The sequence below is a fragment of the Haematobia irritans genome, chromosome 3 (assembly GCF_050003625.1).
Source record: "Haematobia irritans isolate KBUSLIRL chromosome 3, ASM5000362v1, whole genome shotgun sequence".
NCBI lineage: Eukaryota > Metazoa > Arthropoda > Insecta > Diptera > Muscidae > Haematobia > Haematobia irritans.
The window spans coordinates 70251821-70273624 of record NC_134399.1 but is presented as its reverse complement, the minus strand read 5'-3'; the positions used below and the strand labels follow the sequence as shown (position 1 = coordinate 70273624).

The 21804-nt window shown below is 36.9% G+C and overlaps 1 protein-coding gene across 1 annotated transcript in view; it reads right to left on the bottom strand.

Moving 5' to 3' along the window:
• The window catches only part of LOC142230974 (uncharacterized), a 35821-nt gene extending 16692 nt beyond the window's left edge, over positions 1-19129 (bottom strand). The window contains exon 1 of the mRNA XM_075301593.1: positions 14366-19129. Coding sequence (XP_075157708.1) covers positions 14366-19129 — 4764 coding nt within the window. The remainder of the gene's footprint in view (positions 1-14365) is intronic.
• Between the last annotated feature and the right edge of the window lie 2675 nt (positions 19130-21804).

Here is a 21804-nt window from a genome sequence, read left to right as displayed (position 1 = left end):
GGACCGATATGGACCAATTTTTGCATGGTTGTTAAATACCATATACTACCATCATGTACCAAATTTCAGGCGGATCAGATAAAATTTGCTTCTCTTAGAGGCTCTGCAAGCCAAATCTGGGGATCGGTTTATATGGGGGCTATATATAATTATGGAACGATGTGGACCAATTTTTGCATGGTTGTTAGAGACCATATACCAACACCTTGTATTTAAATTTAGCCGGATCGAATAAAATATGCTTCTCTTAGAGGCTCCGCAAACCAAATCTGGGTGTCCGTTTAAATGGGGGCTATACGTAAAAGTGAATCGATATGTCTCATTTGCAATACCATCCGACCTACATCAATAACAACTACTTGTGCCAAGTTTCAAGTCGATAGCTTGTTTCGTTCGGAAGTTAGTGTGATTTCAACAGACGGACGTACGGACATGCTTAGATAGACTCAGAATTTATATACTTTATGGGGTCTTAGAGCAATATTTCGATGTGTTACAAACGGAATGACAAAGTTAATATACCCCCATCCTATGGTGGAGGCTTGTCCGTTTCGGAATCAGCCAAAGGATTCCGAAACGGACAAGCCTCCGGTAGAGTCAGCAGTGAAAAAATCTCCTAGCGAAGCCGAAGGAGACATAAAACCTGCAGACTATGGCGAAAATCATATGCGGGAAGTTTCTACAGGCTCAAGCCTCACCAAACTGAACTGCGGATTGTTGCGAGAGTCACCGAGATCTGTGAAGCGGAAGCCCTTGATGACTCAATTGAAGCGGCTGATGTGACGGTGGTTGAAAATTTGGATGGTTCTACGGTTCCTCCAGATAAATCTTCACCATTGTAAGGCCGATTGTGCTGCCTTAAAAGTTCTCCTGATGAAAGGAGACATAGATATAGTTCTTATTCAAGAACCATACATATATAAGAACAAGATCTGTGAATTAAGCACTCCGGGTTTCAAACTTTTGCATAATACCGGTAACGATATAAATCGAGCATGTATAATTGCTAAAAACGAACTAAACTTGTTTCTGCTTCCTTCATTGAGCAATGCAGACACTGTCGTAGCCAGTCTAGAGATATCCACATGCAAATATTGGGTATCTTCGGTCTACATGGGACATGATAGGGAGATGCCACCCTGTGCCGTTAAGACCTTAGGTGAGGAGTCACTAAAAACAAAGACAAAACTGATTATGGGATGCGATGCAAATGCACGTCATAGTATTTGGGGAAGTAGTGATACTAATGCAAGGGGAGAGTCGCTAATAGAGTTTATTTTGCGTACTAACCTGGTAGTTTGCAATAAGGGAGATGCACAAACCTTCGTCACCAGGAACAGACAAGAGGTTTTGGACGTCACGATGACCTCTCCGGAACTGAATGATAAGATATCTGAGTGGCAAGTTTTGAGGGAACATGGCTTCTCAGATCATCGCTACATCAGTTTCAGATTGGCTGTTCGTACTTCAAAGACCATATTTCCGCCAAGTGTTAGGAAAGCTGATTGGAATAGGTATAGGGAATCGTTCAATTTGATGATACCGGAAATGCCGGAGACAAATATGAGCATTGTGCAAGATATCGAACACGCAGTGGAGCGGATTACTAAGGCCTTCAACATTTCACTGAAAGCTGCTTGCCCTAGAGGAAAGCCAAGGGGAAAAAATCGGCCGCCATGGTGGACTATGGAGTTAAGTAATATGAGGAAATCCTGCAGGAAGCTCTTTAACAAAGCAAAGTCCACAAGAGCTCCGGAGGATTGGGACACTTACAAGATAAATCTGAGAGAATATAAACGAGAACTGAGAAGGTCTCAACAAAACTCTTGGGATGATTACTGTAGCAGTATTGAGAATACGTCAGAGGCTTCCAGACTACGGAAGGTGCTAGCATCCACCCACTCCGCTTCAGGTTTTATTAAAACGTCGGAGGGCAATTGGACAACGTCCAGTGAGGAGACGTTGGAGGTAATTTTGGACACACACTACCCTGGAAATCAGACGGTTGAACCATGTTCCGGCGGTGTAACAGAGGCTCAGCGATCATTTCCTATCGAGGAAATTGTGTCGGAATCTAGAATAAAATGGGCTTTAAATAGCTTTGGACCATTCAAATCCCCCGAACCTGATGGAATTACTCCGGCGGAGTTACAGGCAGTGGCTGGAAGAATTATCCCCTGGTTGACGGTGATATATAAACGATGTGTAAACTTAGCATATATTCCAGAAAAGTGGAGGGAAACAAAAGTCGTCTTCATACCTAAAGCAGGAAAAGCCTCTCACTCGAGTGCGAAGGATTTCCGACCAATCAGCTTATCCTCATTCCTACTTAAGACCCTGGAGAGGATGATAGACATGTATCTTAGAACTAGCGTGGATTCAAGTATGCTCTCGAAACGAGAGCATGCATACTCGAAGGGCAGGTCTACTGAGACCGCATTGCATGAACTAGTCAGCTTTATTGAAAGCTCACTATATGTCAAAGAATACACAATCGTGGCGTTTCTAGACATCGAAGGGGCGTTCAATAATGTCCATCCGAGCTCGATATTAAATGGACTGACAACTCTGAATGTTGTTCCAGGTATACTTAGGCTGTTAGACAAACTTCTAATAAAGAGACGTATTTCAGCCACACTAGGGCAAGCAAACATACAAAGGTATGTGAACAGAGGCACTCCCCAAGGAGGAGTTCTATCACCTCTTCTTTGGAATGTTGCTATAAACAACCTTCTGGTTTCCCTAGAAAAAGAAAGGATAAAAGTGGTGGCATACGCAGATGATGTGGCGCTAGCAGTCAGGGGAAAATTCCCATCCACAATCAGAGATATTATACAGAGAGCTCTCCGGATGACTGAGAAATGGGCGAAAGATAATGGTCTTGGTGTAAATCCAGCAAAGACAGAACTAGTCATGTACTGCAAAGATCACAAAACTCCCACTCTTAGGCCCATTTCCTTAGGGGGTACTGAAATTCCCTTTGGTGAGTGTGCAAAATACCTTGGCGTTATGAAGCTGAATTTTAGGCTTAATATTGAAGAGAGGGCGAGAAAAGCCACGGTAGCTTTGTACTCGTGCAAAAAGGCAATAAGGAACAGGTATATACGGCCGTAAGTTCGGCCAGGCCGAAGCTTATGTACCCTCCATCATGGATTGCGTAGAAACTTCTTCTATACACTGCCATCCACAATCGAATTACTTAAGTTGCGGTAACGCTTGCCGATGGCAAGGTATCTTAAAACCTCCTAACACCATCTTCTAAATTGTATGTAAGTCCATACGTGGTATATATTAAATCAAAAAAGATCGATCCAATACGTATATAATTCAGTTTGACAAAGTAGGCATAAAATTTGGACAAAATTTTCTACAGAAATAAAATTTTAACAAAATTTTCTATAGAAATAAAAATTTTGACAAAATTTTCTATGGAAAGAAAATGTTGACAAACATTTCTACAGAACTAAAATGTTAACAACATTTTCTATAGAAATAAACTTTTGACAAAATATTCTATAGAAATAAAATCTTGGTAGATTATTTTTGGCTCGAGTGGCAACCATGATTATGAACCGAATAAAATTTGAACAAAATTTTCTATAGAAATAAAATTTTGACAAAATTTTCTATAGAAATAAAATTTTGACAATGATGAAAATTTTATGATGAACCAAATAAAATGTTAACAAAATTTTCTCTAGAAATAACATTTTGACAAAATTTTCTATAGAAATAAAATTTTTGACAAAATTTTCTATACAAATAAAATTTTGGTAGATTATTTTTGGCTCTAGTGGCAACCATTTTGGTATGGTTGTTAGCGACCATATACTAACACCACGTTCCTAATTTGAATCGGATCGGATGAATTTTGCTCCTCCAAGAGGCTCCGGAGGTCAAATCTGGAGAACGTTTTATATGGGGGCTATATATAATTATGGACCGATATGGACCAATTCTGGCACGGTTGTTAAAGATCATATACTAACACCATGTTCCAAATTACAACCGGATTGGATGAAATTTGCTTCTCTTGGAGACTTCGCAAGCCAAATCTGGGGATCGGTTTATATGGGGGCTATATATAATTATGGACCGATGTGGACCAATTTTTGCATGGTTAGTAGAGACCATATACCAACATCATGTACCAAATTTCAGCCGGATCGGATGAAATTTACCTCCCTTTTAGGCCCCGCAAGCCAAATCTGGGGATCGGTTTATATGGGGGCTATATATAATTATGGACCGATGTGGACCAATTTTTGCATGATTGTTAGAGACCATATACCGACACCATGTACCAAATTTCAGCCGGATCGGATGAAATATGCTTCTCTTAGAGGCTCCACAAGCCAAATCAGGGGATCGGTTTATATGGGGGCTATATATAATTAAGGACCGATATGGACCAATTTTTGCATGGTTGTTAGAGACCATATACCGACACCATGTACCAAATTTCAGCCGGATCGGATGAAATATGCTTCTCTTAGAGGCTCCACAAGCCAAATCTGGGGATCGGTTTATATGGGGGCTATATATAATTATGGACCGATGTGGACCAATTTTTGCATGGTTGTTAGAGACCATATACCAACACCATGTACCAAATTTCAGCCGGATCGGATGGAATTTACCTCCCTTTTAGGCTCCGCAAGCCAAATCTGGGGATCGGTTTATATGGGGGCTATATATAATTATGGACCGATGTGGACCAATTTTTGCGTGATTGTTAGAGACCATATACCAACACCATATACCAAATTTCAGCCGGATCGGATGAAATATGCTTCTGTTAGAGGCTCCACAAGCCAAATCTGAGGGTCCCTTTATATGGGGGCTATACGTAAAAGTGGACCGATATGTCCCATTCAATACTGTCCGACCTACATCGATAACAACTACTTGTGCCAAGTTTCAAGTCGATAGCTTGTTTCGTTCGGAAGTTAGCGTGATTTCAACAGACGGACGGACGGACGGACATGCTTAGATCGACTCAGAATTTCACCACGACCCAGAATATATATACTTTATGGGGTCTTAGAGCAATATTTCGATGTGTTACAAACGGAATGACAAAGTTAATATACCCCCATCCTATGATGGAGGGTATAAAAAGTGGGGACTAAGACCAAAAATTGTGCATTGGCTATACACGGCAGTAGTTAGACCTATAATGCTATATGGTGTTGTAGTCTGGTGGCCGGCACTTCAGAAACCGACTTGTTTAGATAAAGTTCAGTGTATGGCGTGCTTATGTATCTCAGGCGCATTTAGTAAGACAGGAACAGACTCCCTTAATGTCATGCTACATCTATTGCCTTTAGACATTTTGGCCAAACAGTCAGCTGCAACAACGGCTGTGCGGTTGACCGAGCTATCGCTGTGGTTGGAAAAAATGTACGGTCATAGTTCGGTCCTCAAAGTAATGCCAGATGTGCCTAACGTAGTGGATTACACCCTGGCAAAACCACTTTTCGACAAAAAGTTTGAAACTCTAATTCCCAACATTGAGGCGTGGTGTACACAGACCCCGGGGAATAAAAGATATATAGATTTCTATACTGATGACTCCAAATTGAATGGACAAGTGGGGTTCGGAGTATATTCTAAAGATCTGGAAATTCGAATAGCGAAAAGATTACCTGATCACTGTAGTGTTTTTCAGGCTGAAATATTGGCAATAAGAGAGGTGGTGAATTGGCTGAGAAGTAATGTTCCAACAAATATTGGCATTAATATATACTCAGACAGTCAACCTGCAATAAAATCCTTGGACTCTGTGTTCCTTAACTCGAAAATGGCCATAGACTGCTGCAAATCTCTCAACGATATGGCTGAGCAGTACAATATTCACCTAATATGGGTGCCTGGCCATAGGAACATACCGGGGAACTGCGAAGCGGATGAGTTGGCAAGGCTAGGAACTACCGTACATATTCCAGGGGAACTAGAATCTGTTGGTATGCCCCTGGCTAACTTCAAGCTCATGCTGCGTGAGAAGGCTGTTATGATGGCAAATGTTCGACGGGAGAATTGCAAGGGCTGTAACGACACCAAGCAAATATGGCCCCATTTAAACTTAAACCGCACACTAGATATGCTAGTGTTCTCAAGGCGTCAGATACAACTCCTGATATCTGCTATAACGGGTCGCTGCCTGATAGGCGAATTTGCAAAAACTATAGGTGTGAAGTATAATGACTATTGTATAAGCTGTCATGATGTGGAGGAAAAGAAATCAATTAAACACCTCTTGTGTGAGTGTCCTGCTTTTTGTGTAAGGCGTAAGCGAATTTTAGGAGCATATAGCTTTAGATTACTGGCTGACCTGGAAAACGTTAACTTAAGCAGTTTGTTAATATTTTTGAAGCAATCTGGTTGGTTCCACAAAAGTAAATAATAGAGAAGGTTCAGTGGTTAAGAGTAGAAGTGCCCATATATAATAGGTACTTTTAGTTAATGTGGTATCACAATGGACTGAATAGTCTAAGTGAGCCTGAAAATTAATCGGGCTGCCACTTTAACCTAACCTAACCATGGTGGAGGGTATAAAAATAGCATCATCATGTTTACAATAATTTTATACATTGCCTCGGTTTTGGAATTTCAAGAACGACTTGAATTGTTAACAATTGGTAGGAAAAAAGCTTTTGATTAAAATATATATTTTTTCGGATCGGAGCGGTTTTTCTTTTGGAAAATGCTCAGCTATGGGTTTTATAAATATTGCCCCGCTCCGGCAAAAAAAGGGTTCGGAGCGGAATCCTGGGTAGAACTTTCTACTCAATCCATGGTGGAGGGACATAAAATTCGGCCTGGCTGTACTTACGGCTTTATTTGCTTGTAAGAATTAATAAAATGGTACAAATTATTTAAATTGTGTCGAAAAATTCTAGAAAAAATGCGAATTTTTGAAAATATTTAAGTTCAAAGTTTTCAAGCAAGCGTCAGAATGCATTAAAAATCATAAAATATGACAAAAATTCGAATTACACTTTAAGAAGTGATGCAAATTCAGTGCAACAGCTGTTGAAATTGTGGACTTATGTCCGATGAAACCCCCATGTTAAATTCAACGCTTCTGCGCCAATTTCGCACCACTTCCGGATCCACAAAGAACATGTTCACTATTTTGGTGGCGACGCTTTTGTTTTGCTGGGTAGTGTATGCGTTCCATGCTGGTGGATCCGATATATAATATACTGATTTAATTTAAATTTCTTATCACCAACATGTGGAAAAACTTTTAAGATATAAATGCACATAATCACTCTATTTTTAGTCAAAAAATGGAAGTGTAAATGGACATGAATATTTCGTCATTAAAATCGCATAAATTTTATTATGGACATTTGTCATTTAACACTATCTAGTTGGAAAAGTTGAGAAACATAAAAAAATTGTAGTTGTAAATATCTGAGTTTGTACGAAAATCACGATTTTTACACTTTATGTAAAAACTTTAAAAGAAAAGAGCAGATTCTTCAGGAAAAATTTTTTTCTTTTTAACAAGCATACACAAAACATCCTTGGTAAGCATTTTCAGAATTTATGAAATTATTAAAACAAAAAAAAAAAAACTTTGCCATACTGATGGAATCGCATGTGCCATAAGTGTTGAATAAGCTGCTTGTGAACATTTTCCATTGGACTAAAACTGTTTTGCTCATCTCAAAACTTTAACAATATGTTGTACTATATTGTTTATATCATTCGGTAAGAAAAAGTTCATTAAAGACAATTTTTTAAGACAGAAATTCAAAACTTTGTCTTTGGAGTTATATCAGCCACACATGAAGAGTATGTGCGGAAAAGCAGAGCAAGGCAATCATTTAATGTCATTGTCTTTAGTAGCAATTGTTAAGCTTAAAACACCACTACTGAACAATTCCATTTAATGAATGAAATTATGTTTTTTTTTTGTTTTTATTTTGGTTTTCCAACAACGACATGTGTGCAAGTCAATTGAAAAAATCGGTTTCATTTTTTTTTTGCGGCTTTTCACAATGGAAACCCTTGTCATGGTAACGAAAATCTTAAGCTACCCAGTCAAAGGCAAACTTTGTTTGGAGAGATTATATGAGAATGTAGTAAAGGTAATGACATTTCCATATATCAACATTAATAAATATGAATTTACATATGTATATATGTAAATGGTGTTTATAGACAATAACATGGATATCAATAAATGTTTATGTCATACACACATATAAAACAAGCATAAGCGATTCTAGGTTTAGCTGAGACGAATCTCGTATACCTTCCGCGATGGATTGAAATCTTTATAATCTATTGAGAAAATATATACTAAAAGATTTTGACCTTCCCTTATGGATTCCGGTATTGATTCCGGGCTTCTTCACTCAAAAAAAGTGAACCCTCCATTTCACTAAAGCCAATTTAACTTTATTATAGTTCGTGGAATTATTAAGTTTGGAGAAATTTTCCTTTACTCTAATAATTTTTTGTGTACGTTAAATGAACTAAAAAAAAGTATATACGGCCGTAAGTTCGGCCAGGCCGAATCTTATGTACCCTCCACGGTGGATTGCGTAGAAACTTCTACGAAAGACTGTCATCCACAATCGAATTAATTGGGTTGTGGCATCTTAAAACTTCTTAACATCGTTTTCTAAATTGTGAGTTAGTCCACACGTGGTATACATTAGACAAAAAAGGTATGTATAGGTAAGTCTACAAATAGTTACGAATCGATATGGACTTTTCCACGGTACGTAGAGAGCCACAATTGAAATATGGGGATCGCTTATATATGGGCTATATACAATTATGAACTTGATATGGACCAATTTTTGTGTGATTGGGAATCGATTTATCTGAGGGCTATATATAACTATAGACCGATATGGACTTAGTTAGGCATGGTTGTTAATGGCACAATGTACCAAATTTCAACTGACTCGGATGAAATTTGCTCCTCCAAGTGGCTCCAAAACCAAATCTCGGGATCGGTTTATATGGGGGCTATATATGATTATGGACTGATATGGACCACTTTTGGCATGGTTGTTAAATATCATATACTACCACCACGTACCAAAATTTCAACCAGATCGAATGAATTTTGCTTCTCCGAAAGGCACCGGGGGTCAAATCTGAGGATCGGTTTATATGGGGGCTGTATATAACTATGGACTGATATGAACCAATTCCTGCATAGTTATTGGATACAATATACTAACATCACGTACCAAATTTCAACCGAATCGTATGAATTTTGCTCTTCCAAGCGGCTCCGGAGGTCAAATCTGGGGATCGGTTTATATGGGGGCTACATATAATTATTGACCAATTTCGACCAATTTTTGCATTGGTGTTTGAGGCCATATATTAACACCACGTACCAAATTTCAACTGAATCAGATGAATTTTGTTCTTCCAAGAGGCTCTGGAGGTCAAATCTGTTGATCGGTTTATATGGGGGCTATATATAATTATTGACAGATATGGACCAATTTTTGCATGGTCATTACACGCTCACAAAAAATCGCTTCTGTAACATATACTCCCAAACATATTTTGCTTCAATCATATACATTTTGGGGTATTGCCCAAACATTTATATGTTTGATCTCTTCCAATATATAATATGTTTGAAAGCATATTGGTCTAAACAATATATGTTTGGGTAGTCTAAGTTCCAAGCATTTTGTATTTTTGCATCCAAATTCAATAATGTTGTCTTCCAAAAAACAATATGTTATTATGTGAACATATAATATGTTTGGAAGCATTTTGCACCCAAAAATATTATATGCTTAAAAAAAAATCTCCCAAACAATATTGTGCTCAAAATTTTATTTATTTATTTATATATTTACAATCATAATGAATTATGAAAATAAACAGGTAATATAGGTGCTAACAACATAGGTTTTCGACCTGAATGCTCAAAATTTTGTTTCTGCCCAATTGTATATTGCCCGACATCTTTCTCACTTCCACGAGATTTTTTAGTTCTTAGCACCTTTTTCTGTAATACAAACATTGTAGAAGAAATTATTCAATTTTATTTCAATTTTACCTTTTGCCGGACGGGGATTCGAACAGCGGACCACACAGTTTGTAAGGATCAAAGAAGTAGCTGATCAATTGCCCAAGGAAAAATAAAATGTTAATTTTGTAATAACAAGAAACAAGCACCAACTTAATTCAATATCGCTCCCTGTTAAATAGCGCTCCAAGCTACTAAACACATATATGTTTATAGGTTATTTCTAAATTAATATATGTTTGCATCCAAGCATATTAAATTTACAAACATTTTATGTCCCAAACATAATATGTTCTAACATATTAACATATATGTCCCAAACATGTTATGCCAGTTTATGAACATTATATGCTTGCACTCAAAAATATTGTGTTTAAAAATTTGTGTTCCAAACATATAATGTTTATAGCCAAACATATGAAAAACAGTCTTTTTCAACCGTGTAGAGACCATATACATACTAACACCATGTACCAAATTTCAGCTGGATCGTATGAAATTTGCTTCTCTTAGAGGCTCCGGAGATCAAATCGGAGGATCGGTATATATGGGGGCTATATATAGTTATTGACCGATGTGGACCAATTTTTGAATACTTGTTAGAGACCATATACCAACACCATGTACCAAATTTCAGCCGGAGCGAATGAAATTTGCTGCTCTTAGAGGGTCTGCAAGACAAATTGGGGGGTCCGTTTATATGGGGGCTATACGTAAAAGTGGACCGATATGGCCCATTTGCAATACCATCCGACCTACATCAATAACAACTACTTGTGCCAAGTTTCAAGTCGATAGCTTGTTTCGTTCGGAAGTTAGCGTGATTTCAACAGACGGACGGACGGACATGCACATATCGACTCAGAACTTTACCACGACCCGGAATATATATACTTTATTGGGTCTTAGAGCAATATTTCGATGTGTTACAAACGGAATGACAAAGTTAATGGTGGAGGGTATAAAAATTGCTTCCTAGAAGCAAGTACACAAAACCCAAATTCCTTACTTGTATTCTCCGCTTCTTTGGCTCGGAATCAATACCAAAATTTTCAAAGTAAAGACAAAATCTTTTGTACCGGGCATACTTTTTGTCAGTGTGTGTGCCAAATATGGTTCAAATCGTATAGGTACGCCAGATTTGTGAAATATGGTGGAAAATTTCATGTGTTACACCCATTTGCAACAGGATTTTACTCGATTTGACTTGATATTTTACACAGAGAATAGAGAGAATATAAGCGTGGCGAATTTGATACAAATCGGTTCTAATTTAAACAAAAGCTTCCATATACCCACAATTTTACAGAATTCTTTGATATTTTCCCCATATTTTATATCCTAAATACTGTAATGACTGACTTTGTATAGAACGATGAAGATTTAGATAAAGCTTTTACTTGTGTAAATGTCGCCCGATCTGTCCAAATTGGAGACATTATTTGAAACCAAATTTTTTACTAACATTTTCTTTCGTCCCAGCACCCTCAAAAATAAAATCGCTTCTGTAACATATACCCCAAACACATTTTGCTTCAAGCATATATATTTTCAGAATTGGTCCAAACAAAATATTGTTTGTATTGTTCAAACATATTATGTTTCACCTTAGGGCATACAGTGGTAGTTAAAAATTTTAATGAAATTTTCTTTATGTATATATTTTTAAGGCGCCAATTGGTTATTTCCATTATTTTACTTCCAGTATACTCTCTAGGTCTCTCTTTCTAAACACATATATGTTTATAGGATATTTCCAAATTAATATATATATGCATCTAAGCATATTATATTTACAAAAATTTTATGTCCCAAACATAATATGTTCTAACATATCAACAAACATGTCCTAAACATGTAATGCTAGTTTATGAACATTGTACGCATGCACTTAAAAATATTGTGTTAGAAAATTTGAGTTCCAAACATATAATTTTTACGCCCAAACATATGAAAAACAGTATTTTTCGTCCGTGAGGACGTTAAACGAATTTAAATTTTATGTCTAGAGATTTTTTATAAGTGTAAAAAACTTTGTCAAAATCTGTTAAGATTTAAATTTATTTATATCGGAATATAATCTTTTATATAGCTCCCGACAAATTTGCAGGATTTGAAACAATTTCGGCCTATAAAGTGGTGAAGGGTATAATATAGTCATTAAATTTTTAATTGAATCTTCTTGCACTGAAAAAAAACAGTGGTGGGTTCACATGAAAAAAATTAGTTTAATTTTAGAAAATTTTGATTATTTTTTTTTAACTAAACAGTGTTAAAAACGCGGACATCATGATAATTGTATAAAAATAAGTAAATATTTTTGGACAAATTCAAGAAATTTTTTGACATAATTAATGTCTTTAGTTCCATACGAAGTTCACGATGAACGCATTTTTAGTGAAATATACAAACTCAAAAAAATAATGAACTATTTTGTGAGAAGTACGAATTTAGTAAATTTTTATGCTTCATTTCTCTAAAATTTTTCTAGTTAATTTAACTAATTAGTTAATTTAATTAGAGTAAAGGAAACCTTCTCCAAACATAATATTTTCATGAACTAAAATAAAGTTAAATTGGCTGAAATAGAGGGTTCACTTTTATTTTTATTTTTTTGAGTGTAAAATTCAATTAAAAATTTGAATCAAAAAATATCAGCGGACGGTGCGATTATTATTGCAATATGTAGCAAATGAAATGACAATCTTATTATACCTTCCATTCCATGGTGAAGTAAGTAAAATGTAATCATGTAGAACATATTGGAAATCTTGTAAACGTATTTATTTATGTCCATACAAAACATATGCATATATACATATGTATACGTACTCGTAACTATATATGGTAATAAGTTTTATTAATAAATGTCTCTGATTATAATTCAGTGAAGTGAAAAGGTTTATGAACATTCACAGGACAATCAAATAGAATGGACTCCTGAAGTACATTCAAATGTTAGGAGGTGCTAGAATATAGCAAACGATTTTAATGGCAAGTCTAAAATAATAAATTGGTATTTTAATAAGTATATACAGTAGGAAGTTCGGCCGGGCCGAATCTTAAATACCCACCACCATGAACCAAATATTAGGGTTTCCTTTGAAATTTCAGGAGGGCTTGAGGACTTGAGGACACTTCCCGAAGATAAATTTAAAAATTTCACCTATGAGGACTATATCAGATTCTGGATTTATAAGAACCATTTTTGTTTGAGTTTTAGAGGAATCATTAACATCTCTTGTAAGTGTGCAAGAAAATTATAAAATAACAGATTTAAATCTGTAGATTTTCACCCGAGTAGTAAAATCTGGAAATTTTACATTGAGTTTCAAGCAATTTTTATGATCAGTGCGCCTTCTATACCCTTAAGAAGTGAAGTCGGTCTATATGGAGGCATTACCAAAAGGACCGATAAAAACTTAATGCGATACACGTTTTTGTGAGCCTAAAATACGAGAATATTTACAATTGTTTAGTTGGGGCACTAATCTTTATTTATTTATGTTACCTCAACCGTGAGTAAGGGCCACAATGCTGGGGCAACGCGTATTTATTTTGCCTCTGGTAAATAACCACACACTTCGTTTGAATTTCACTTTAGCTTATTTATTTGAAATAGTGTTTTCTTATTGTTCCAAATACAAACGGTAAATCACTATTTAACATATTTTATTATTGTCTCTACTTTAATTTAATCTTTCACTATTCACTGCCGTCTGCCTCTTGGTGGATTAAAAGAACAACTGTAAGAAGGAAAACTTGGATTAATTGAATGTCCCTTTTGACACTTCAATGTAAAACTTAACGAAATAGAACTTAACGAAATTAGAGTGAGAGGGGCAAACGGCAGAGAGCGAAGGCGATCTGTTCACGTAATACCACTCAATACAGTGGGTCCAATGCTTACGTGAACATACCGCCCCCCTTGCACCAACTGTGCAAAACAAAAATAAATAATAGAAATAATAGAATTTAGTGGTATAACATAAGTTTATATAAAAAAGAGAATATAAAAAAGAGTATAAAAATTCGTTAAATAACAATTCATATTGGTTACGGAAAATCCAATTTATAATGAGCCAACGTTTAAAGAATTTAATCGAAATTCAAATAATAAATATTTCAAGAGAAAATTGTATACATAAAGTTTGAATTTAATTTTAAATGTGATGTTTGTCCAACTCGACGTCAATCTTGATTGGTCCAAAACAAAAAGACAAATGTAAGGTAATGGGCTGACCGATATTTAGTTAGTTATTTTTCTCGGGGAAGAAGCACGAGCTTATGTACAGGGCGAGTGACGATGCCAGCTTGTGTTCGCACATCGACTACCCTCACTTGACCATCTCTCCCCGTGTGCAGCTGAACAATGCGTCCAAGTCGCCAATCGGTGGGACAAACATTTTCATTCCGTAAGACAACAAGGTCATTTAGAGCCAAATTTTCTCTGGGCGATTTCCATTTAAATCGTTTATTGAGCTCAGTCAAGTATTCTGACTTCCAACGGCGACAAAATTCTTGTTGGATAATTTTGATTTTACGCCATCTATTTAGAAGCGAGGTTTTTGTAGGAATTTCCTCATTTTGTGCGGGCGAAAGAAGTGAAGAACCAACCAAAAAATGTGCTGGCGTAAGTGCAGCGATATCCTCTTGGTTATCAGAAAGTGGAGACAAAGGTCTAGAATTCATGCAGCATTCGATTGAGCTAAGTATAGTTGCGAACTCCTCGAAAGTGTGCCGGATTTGACCGGAAACCTTCTTCAGATGTGTTTTGCAGCTTTTGACACCGGCCTCCCACAGCCCTCTCATATGAGGAGCTGCGGCCGGTATAAAATGCCATTCTACCTGCTGGAAACCATATCGTGAGACAATTTCATCACCCAGCTGAGAGACAACTTTTTTTAGGTTTGAATCTAGCTCTCTGGCTGCGCCAACAAAGTTTCTCCCGTTTATTCGGGCCTTAATTAGATTCTTCGCACGAATTATCCAGCACTCCAATCTTATAGTCGCTAGAGTTAACTGGATGCCACCGTGTAGAGTTTGACGGTGTATGAACTCAACATAAAGTAGAGACAATCTGCTTTTATAAGCGAGGACAAAAGGGTGCCTTTCTTCGTAAGAAAGGGCCAATGTAGATCCAAGGCGCCCATTAGCGCGAATAATATCGTATTTATCTAAAAACGGGGTAAGAGTGAGAAGAGGACTGTTCGACGGCAGTTTTTGTTTACGACTGAGACAATTGAATTCGGCAGGAAAATACATCTTTTGCGACAAAGTAATAAGTTTAAATTTCGTTTGAGTCAATTCTTCGGACGATAATTCGAGAGAGCCATGAACGCAATTTTGATTCAAAGAGCGATGAGTATGCGCCACAAATCGTAAAACGTATGATAACACGCGTAATGCCCTTGAGAGACAAGAAAACCTATCTAAAATGTCTTCCATTTTCTCCGACCTAGCAACAAGAACTTGCATAGGTTTTGATTCTAAAGATGTATCCGCAATGTTTGGTGTTGAGGGCCAAAATCTTCTATCTTTGCGTAACCAAGATGGCCCATGCCACCATAAATCACTCCCCTTTAGTTCAAAAGGGGTCAGCCCCCGGGTTGCTAGGTCTGCAGGATTTTCCGATGTACCTACATGTCCCCAAATATTCCCAACTTTCTCATGAATAATTGCAACCCTGTTGGCTACAAATGTAGTCCAACTATGTGATGGTTTCTTGAGCCAAGATAACACTATCATTGAATCGGACCAAAGAAACAACGTATATGGTTGCACATGCAGTTGAGGCAGTACCAAATCTGCCAACTTTGCCAAAAGCAGGGCACCACAAAGCTCGAGCCTTGGGACAGACATTTTCTTTATTGGTGCCACCTTTGTCTTGGCCACAAGTAATTTAGAATGAGTCATGTCTCCTACTTCCACCCGAACGTACAATACGGCGGCATATGCAAGCTCAGATGAGTCACAAAACCCGTGATACTCTATCCGACACTCTGGAGAATAATTCAACCATCGATCTATTCTAACCTGATCAATTTCTCTATAGTTTGAAACAAACGCTTTCCATTTGAGCAATGTTAATGGTTTTATTGGATCATCCCATCCAATATCATCGAGCCACATCATTTGCATTAGTATTTTAGCATTTATCACTACCGGTGAGAGCCAACCTAATGGATCAAAAAGTCTCGCTATGACTGAGAGCACCTCTCTTTTTGTATATGTCTCTTTATTGGCCAATTTTTCCGTTACGAAATAAAATTCGTCTGAGACAGCATCCCACCTTATGCCAAGAGTCTTAACCGAACTCTTGTCATCAAAACTCAAAAATTGTTCATTGAGTAAATGGTCCCGAGGCAAATCTTCTAAAATTTCTCTTCTATTAGAGGTCCATTTTCTTAGTTGGAAGCCTGCAGATTCCAAAATCACAATTAATTGGTTTCGAGCTTCTAATGCCTCTGAAACGGAATGAGCTCCCACTAAAGAATCATCAACATACATGTTCTCTTTTAAAATTTTTGACCCTATCGGAAACCTCTCTTTCTCGTCTTCAGCCAACTGAAGCAACGTTCGAAGAGCCAAAAACGGGGCGCAATTGACGCCAAACGTTACCGTTTTTAATTGGTAATCTTGAATGTCTTCGTCAGGAGAGTCACGATATAAAATTCGTTGGTATGGGACATGTTTCGGATTGACAAGTATCTGTCTATACGTCTTCGTGATATCTGCGTTAAACACGAATTTGTAGAAGCGCCAATTTAATATCAACGAAATGATGTCTTTTTGTAACACTGGGACAACATATAGTGCGTCATTAAGACTTTTCCTATTTACCGATGGGCAAGATGCGTTAAATACCACACGCAATTTGGTCGTGGTACTGTCTGGTTTAAAAACGCCATGATGAGGCAAATAAAAATAATCGCAGGCTTCAATATTTGGAGTTTCAACTTTCTCCATATGTCCTAGTGACAAATATTCTTTGATGACTTCATCGTACATCTCTTTCAAATGAGGCTTTCGAGACAAAGATTTTTCGTTCCTCAAAAACTGACAAAGTGCTACATATCGATTAGAATTTTTTGAAGCAAATAACGGATTTTCTGTCTTAAAAGGTAAATCTACCATATATCTACCATTGGCCATCCGTTTTGTCGTATTTTTATAAATATTTTCACAGAGCCAATCATCCTTAGACATAGTGGTGTCTCTACCAACTTCCTCTACCTCCCAAAACCTTGTCAATTGCTCATCAATTGACACCCTAGTACAGTGAGAGACTCGAACCACACGTCCTGAATCTCTATCATTCGCTGGGCCAGTAACAATCCAGCCAAATACTGTTTGCTGAGCTACCAGCGAGCCAAGAATCCCGTGCTTTACTCCTTCTCGCAAAATCAACGGGTATAAATTACCTCCAATGAGGATATCTATCGGGCCAGTATGGAAGAAATTTGGATCAGCATATTCCAAATTTGGAAGTTGATCAACCAAAGAATAATCAAATGAGTAAGTAGGCACGTCGCCTGTAACATCGCACACAACTAGTGCATCAATTTCCGCAGTGAAATTGTTATTAAGAATTGAGCCAATTGTCAAAAACGCTATTTGAGAACATCGCGTTACAGCACCACCTCCCAAACCTGTTACTTCGGCCGAGATGGGCTTAGTTGGCAAATTCAATAATCTTTGTATTTTCTTTGAAATAAATGTGTCATCAGAACACGGGTCAATTAAAGCTCTGACTTTGTGAGCCAAACCATCTTTCAAAATATTAATCCAAGCCGTAGCTAACATTGTTTTATTACAGACGGACATATGGTATGCCCTCACATTGTGAGATGTGGATGGCGTTGGAGCGGACTGTATATTCTGTGTTGTCTGTAAATCACCTGACATATCACCTACACCAGGATTACTTTGTTGCTCGTCTCTTACTAAATGCAACATAGTATGATGCTTAGCGCCACATTTTGTACATGTAGCCTTACTATTACATTTTGCTGCCCCATGACCACGGGCTAGACAATTCAAGCAGCTTCTATCTCTTCTAACTGCAGTTATTCTTTGCTTCGGGTTCATATTAAGAAATTTGGGACAAAATTTCAATTCATGCCCTTCCTTACACAACACACACTTCACCGTATTAACCTTCGTGTGGTGAACCTTTGATTGCCTCGAATTATCAAAATTGCCAATCTTCTTATGTCGTGGGCCAGATTCTTGCGTATTCATCATATCAGATACGCTTTCTATGGTTTGAAATCTTTCTATTAAAAATTTACTCAAATCTTCCCATTTTGGGAGTTCTGTTTTTTCCCCAATCGACTGTTCCCATAGCGACAACGTGAGCTTGGGTAACTTTGAGGAGCATTGGAACACAAAAATTGGATCCCATGACCCGACATCAATTTTATACAATTTAAGCACAGATATACAGTTTGAAATATCTCTATGTAACTTTTTGAGACAACTAGATGACTCCTGAGAGCAATGAGGCAAATTAAATAGAATTCTCAATTGATTGTTTATTAAAATTCTTTTATTTTCATACTGAGATTTTAAATTGGACCAAGCTATATCGAAGCCTTCTGATGTCAATTGTACTCCCCGATTAATCTCTCTAGCCTCTCCACTCGTTTTTTGAAACAAGTGGTACAATTTCTCTACTGGGCTAAGTTTCTTATTATTTATATAAATTGCCGTGAAAAGATCGCGGAAGCTGGGCCAAGAAACATAATCACCGTAAAATACCTCTGTGTCGCACGGTGGGACACTAACAGAAGATGTCTTCGGACTCACTGACGAGACAACAGATTTAGTTTTCCAATTTCCAACAATTGTCATACATTTCATATAAATCGTATGGACTTCACCTTTCCTCTTTCTAATAGTGGCCTTATTCGTTTTCAAACACTCTGGGTCAGAATTGCATTTTTTATACAGTTCCTTAAGTTCTGTCCACAATTCATTCAATTCATTTTTCTCTGCCTCTATTGCCGATTCATTATAACTACTCGCGTCGGTTTCTTTCATTCGCTCAGCATGAGCTTCAAAGTCTTCGCATAGACATAAAAATTCTTCGACTAAACCCATGTTTACCACAAATGATGGCAGAAAATTCAAGGTTGAATTTTGCTTTGAACCAAAAGTTTGTAAACCAGTAACGAAAATTTACTGACAGCAACGGGCCAAAATTTCAATAAAATCCGTTTAATTTTATTCTTATGAAATACTCAGTGTATGGAATATTATCTGCTCTAAGATTAAATTAATCGAGACCGAACAGAAAATTACTCAAATTTATCAGAATTCTCGAAATATATCGGCTTTTATTTGGAACTTGTGTTTCGATTTCTGATTGTAGTATAATTTTCTCAACGAGCCAAAAAATCATGCAAATTTATTCACCAAATAATTATCAGATATAGCTTTGATATAAATTTGAAATAATTATTACAAAATCCGATCACTCAATAGAGGCAATAAAATTTTCAATAGTATGCATATATATCCAAAACCATATAAATAAAAATTTCAATACGCGTAAACAGATTAAGTCAACTGTTTTCCACTCAGAATATTTGCAGGGACAAGTTCAATGTGTAAATAGTGTATATTAACAATTCCCTTTTTGCTATGAAGTTGCACAAAAAATATAATACCAACAAGATTTTCCAATTCGTAATGTATACGTATATATGAGCCAAATATATTCGTAAAATTATAAATTTTACTTTTGTTTTGTTCATATACTATCAAAATTATTGTTTCAAGTTTGTTTCGATGTATTTTTAATATTTACAATTTGTCGAGCCAATAAAACTCCATACCATATAAGAATACTTTAATCAAAACAAAAACTCCAACAATATGCTTCTTCTTGATATGGGCAACCAAAGCAGTGAGCGAGGTGAGACAAAAAAATCAACACTCAATAGTATTTGCAAATGGGGGTTGAAAACAAAAACGAATCAGTTGGCTTAAGAGACAATAAATTAAGAGAAGCTTTCATGCGCTCTCTCATGTGGCAACCACAATAAAATATTCGTATATTACTTTGCACTTGATGTACAACAACAAAAATATTTTATTTACCAAGTGACAAATCTATGACGTCACTCTATATGATCGACTACAGCTAATGCTTTTCTCTTTAGTTACTCTTCAAAATGTGCGTACCAACACGCACACACACACGATGCAACAAACAACGAGGCAACCGTATGACAGCCAATGTACGAAAGCAGCGCTCCAACGTCAACTACTATGACGACAACGACAGCCAACTACTGTCGAACAGCGCATCAACATCAACTATTATGACAACGACGACAGCCAACCACTGCCGACTTTCGTAAATGCTGCCGAAAAACAAATGCAAGAAATTTGCAAACACAAGAATAGCAGTGTAAAAAGATTTTTAAAAAAAGTTAACGGACACCCGAGACAATTGAATTTTCGGAGTATTCCTCTCTCAATTTCTTCAACTAAGAAATTGCAGACAATAAAAAGGGAGCCAAATGTAAAACTCAGTGGAGTGGTTATGTTGTCAATAATCGAGACATTCACATATAAGCCGAGCCATAAAAAAAATTATTTATCTGCATCGAGCCAATATTGTGATTATGTACAAATACCAAATGTACGTACCTTTGCTGATTCCAATTGGAGGATCGATAGGACCAATGTTTAGTTGGGGCACTAATCTTTATTTATTTATGTTACCTCAACCGTGAGTAAGGGCCACAATGCTGGGGCAACGCGTATTTATTTTGCCTCTGGTAAATAACCACACACTTCGTTTGAATTTCACTTTAGCTTATTTATTTGAAATAGTGTTTTCTTATTGTTCCAAATACAAACGGTAAATCACTATTTAACATATTTTATTATTGTCTCTACTTTAATTTAATCTTTCACTATTCACTGCCGTCTGCCTCTTGGTGGATTAAAAGAACAACTGTAAGAAGGAAAACTTGGATTAATTGAATGTCCCTTTTGACACTTCAATGTAAAACTTAACGAAATAGAACTTAACGAAATTAGAGTGAGAGGGGCAAACGGCAGAGAGCGAAGGCGATCTGTTCACGTAATACCACTCAATACAGTGGGTCCAATGCTTACGTGAACAACAATTTCAGGCAAATCGGATAAAAACTACGATTTCTAGAAACCCAAGGAGTTAAATCGGGAGATCGTTCTTATGGGCGCTATACTAAAATATGGACCGATATTCACCGTTTTCGGCACACCTCTTTATGGCCCGAAAATACCTCTAGATTTCCAATTTCAGGCAAATTGGATAAAAACTCCGGATTCTAGAAACCGAAGAAGTAAAATCGCGATATCGGTCTATATGGGGGCTATATCAAAACACGGACCGATACTCACCATTTGTGGCAAACCTCTTTATGGTCCTAAAATACCTATAAATTTCCAATTTCAGGCAAATTGTATATAAACTACAGATTCTATAAACCCAAGATGTAAAATCGGGAGATCGTTCTATATGGGGGCTATACCAAAATATGAACCGATACTCACAATTTTTGGCACACGTATTTGTGGTCATACAATACCTCTAGATTTCCAATTTCAGGTAAATTGAATAAAAACTGCGGTTTCTATAAGCCCAAGAAGTAAAATCGGGAGGTCCGTTTATATGGGGACCATACCAAAACATGGACCGATGCTCACCATTTTTGGCACACCTCTTTACGGTTCTAAAACACCTCTCGATATCCAATTTCAGGTAAATTGGTTAAAAA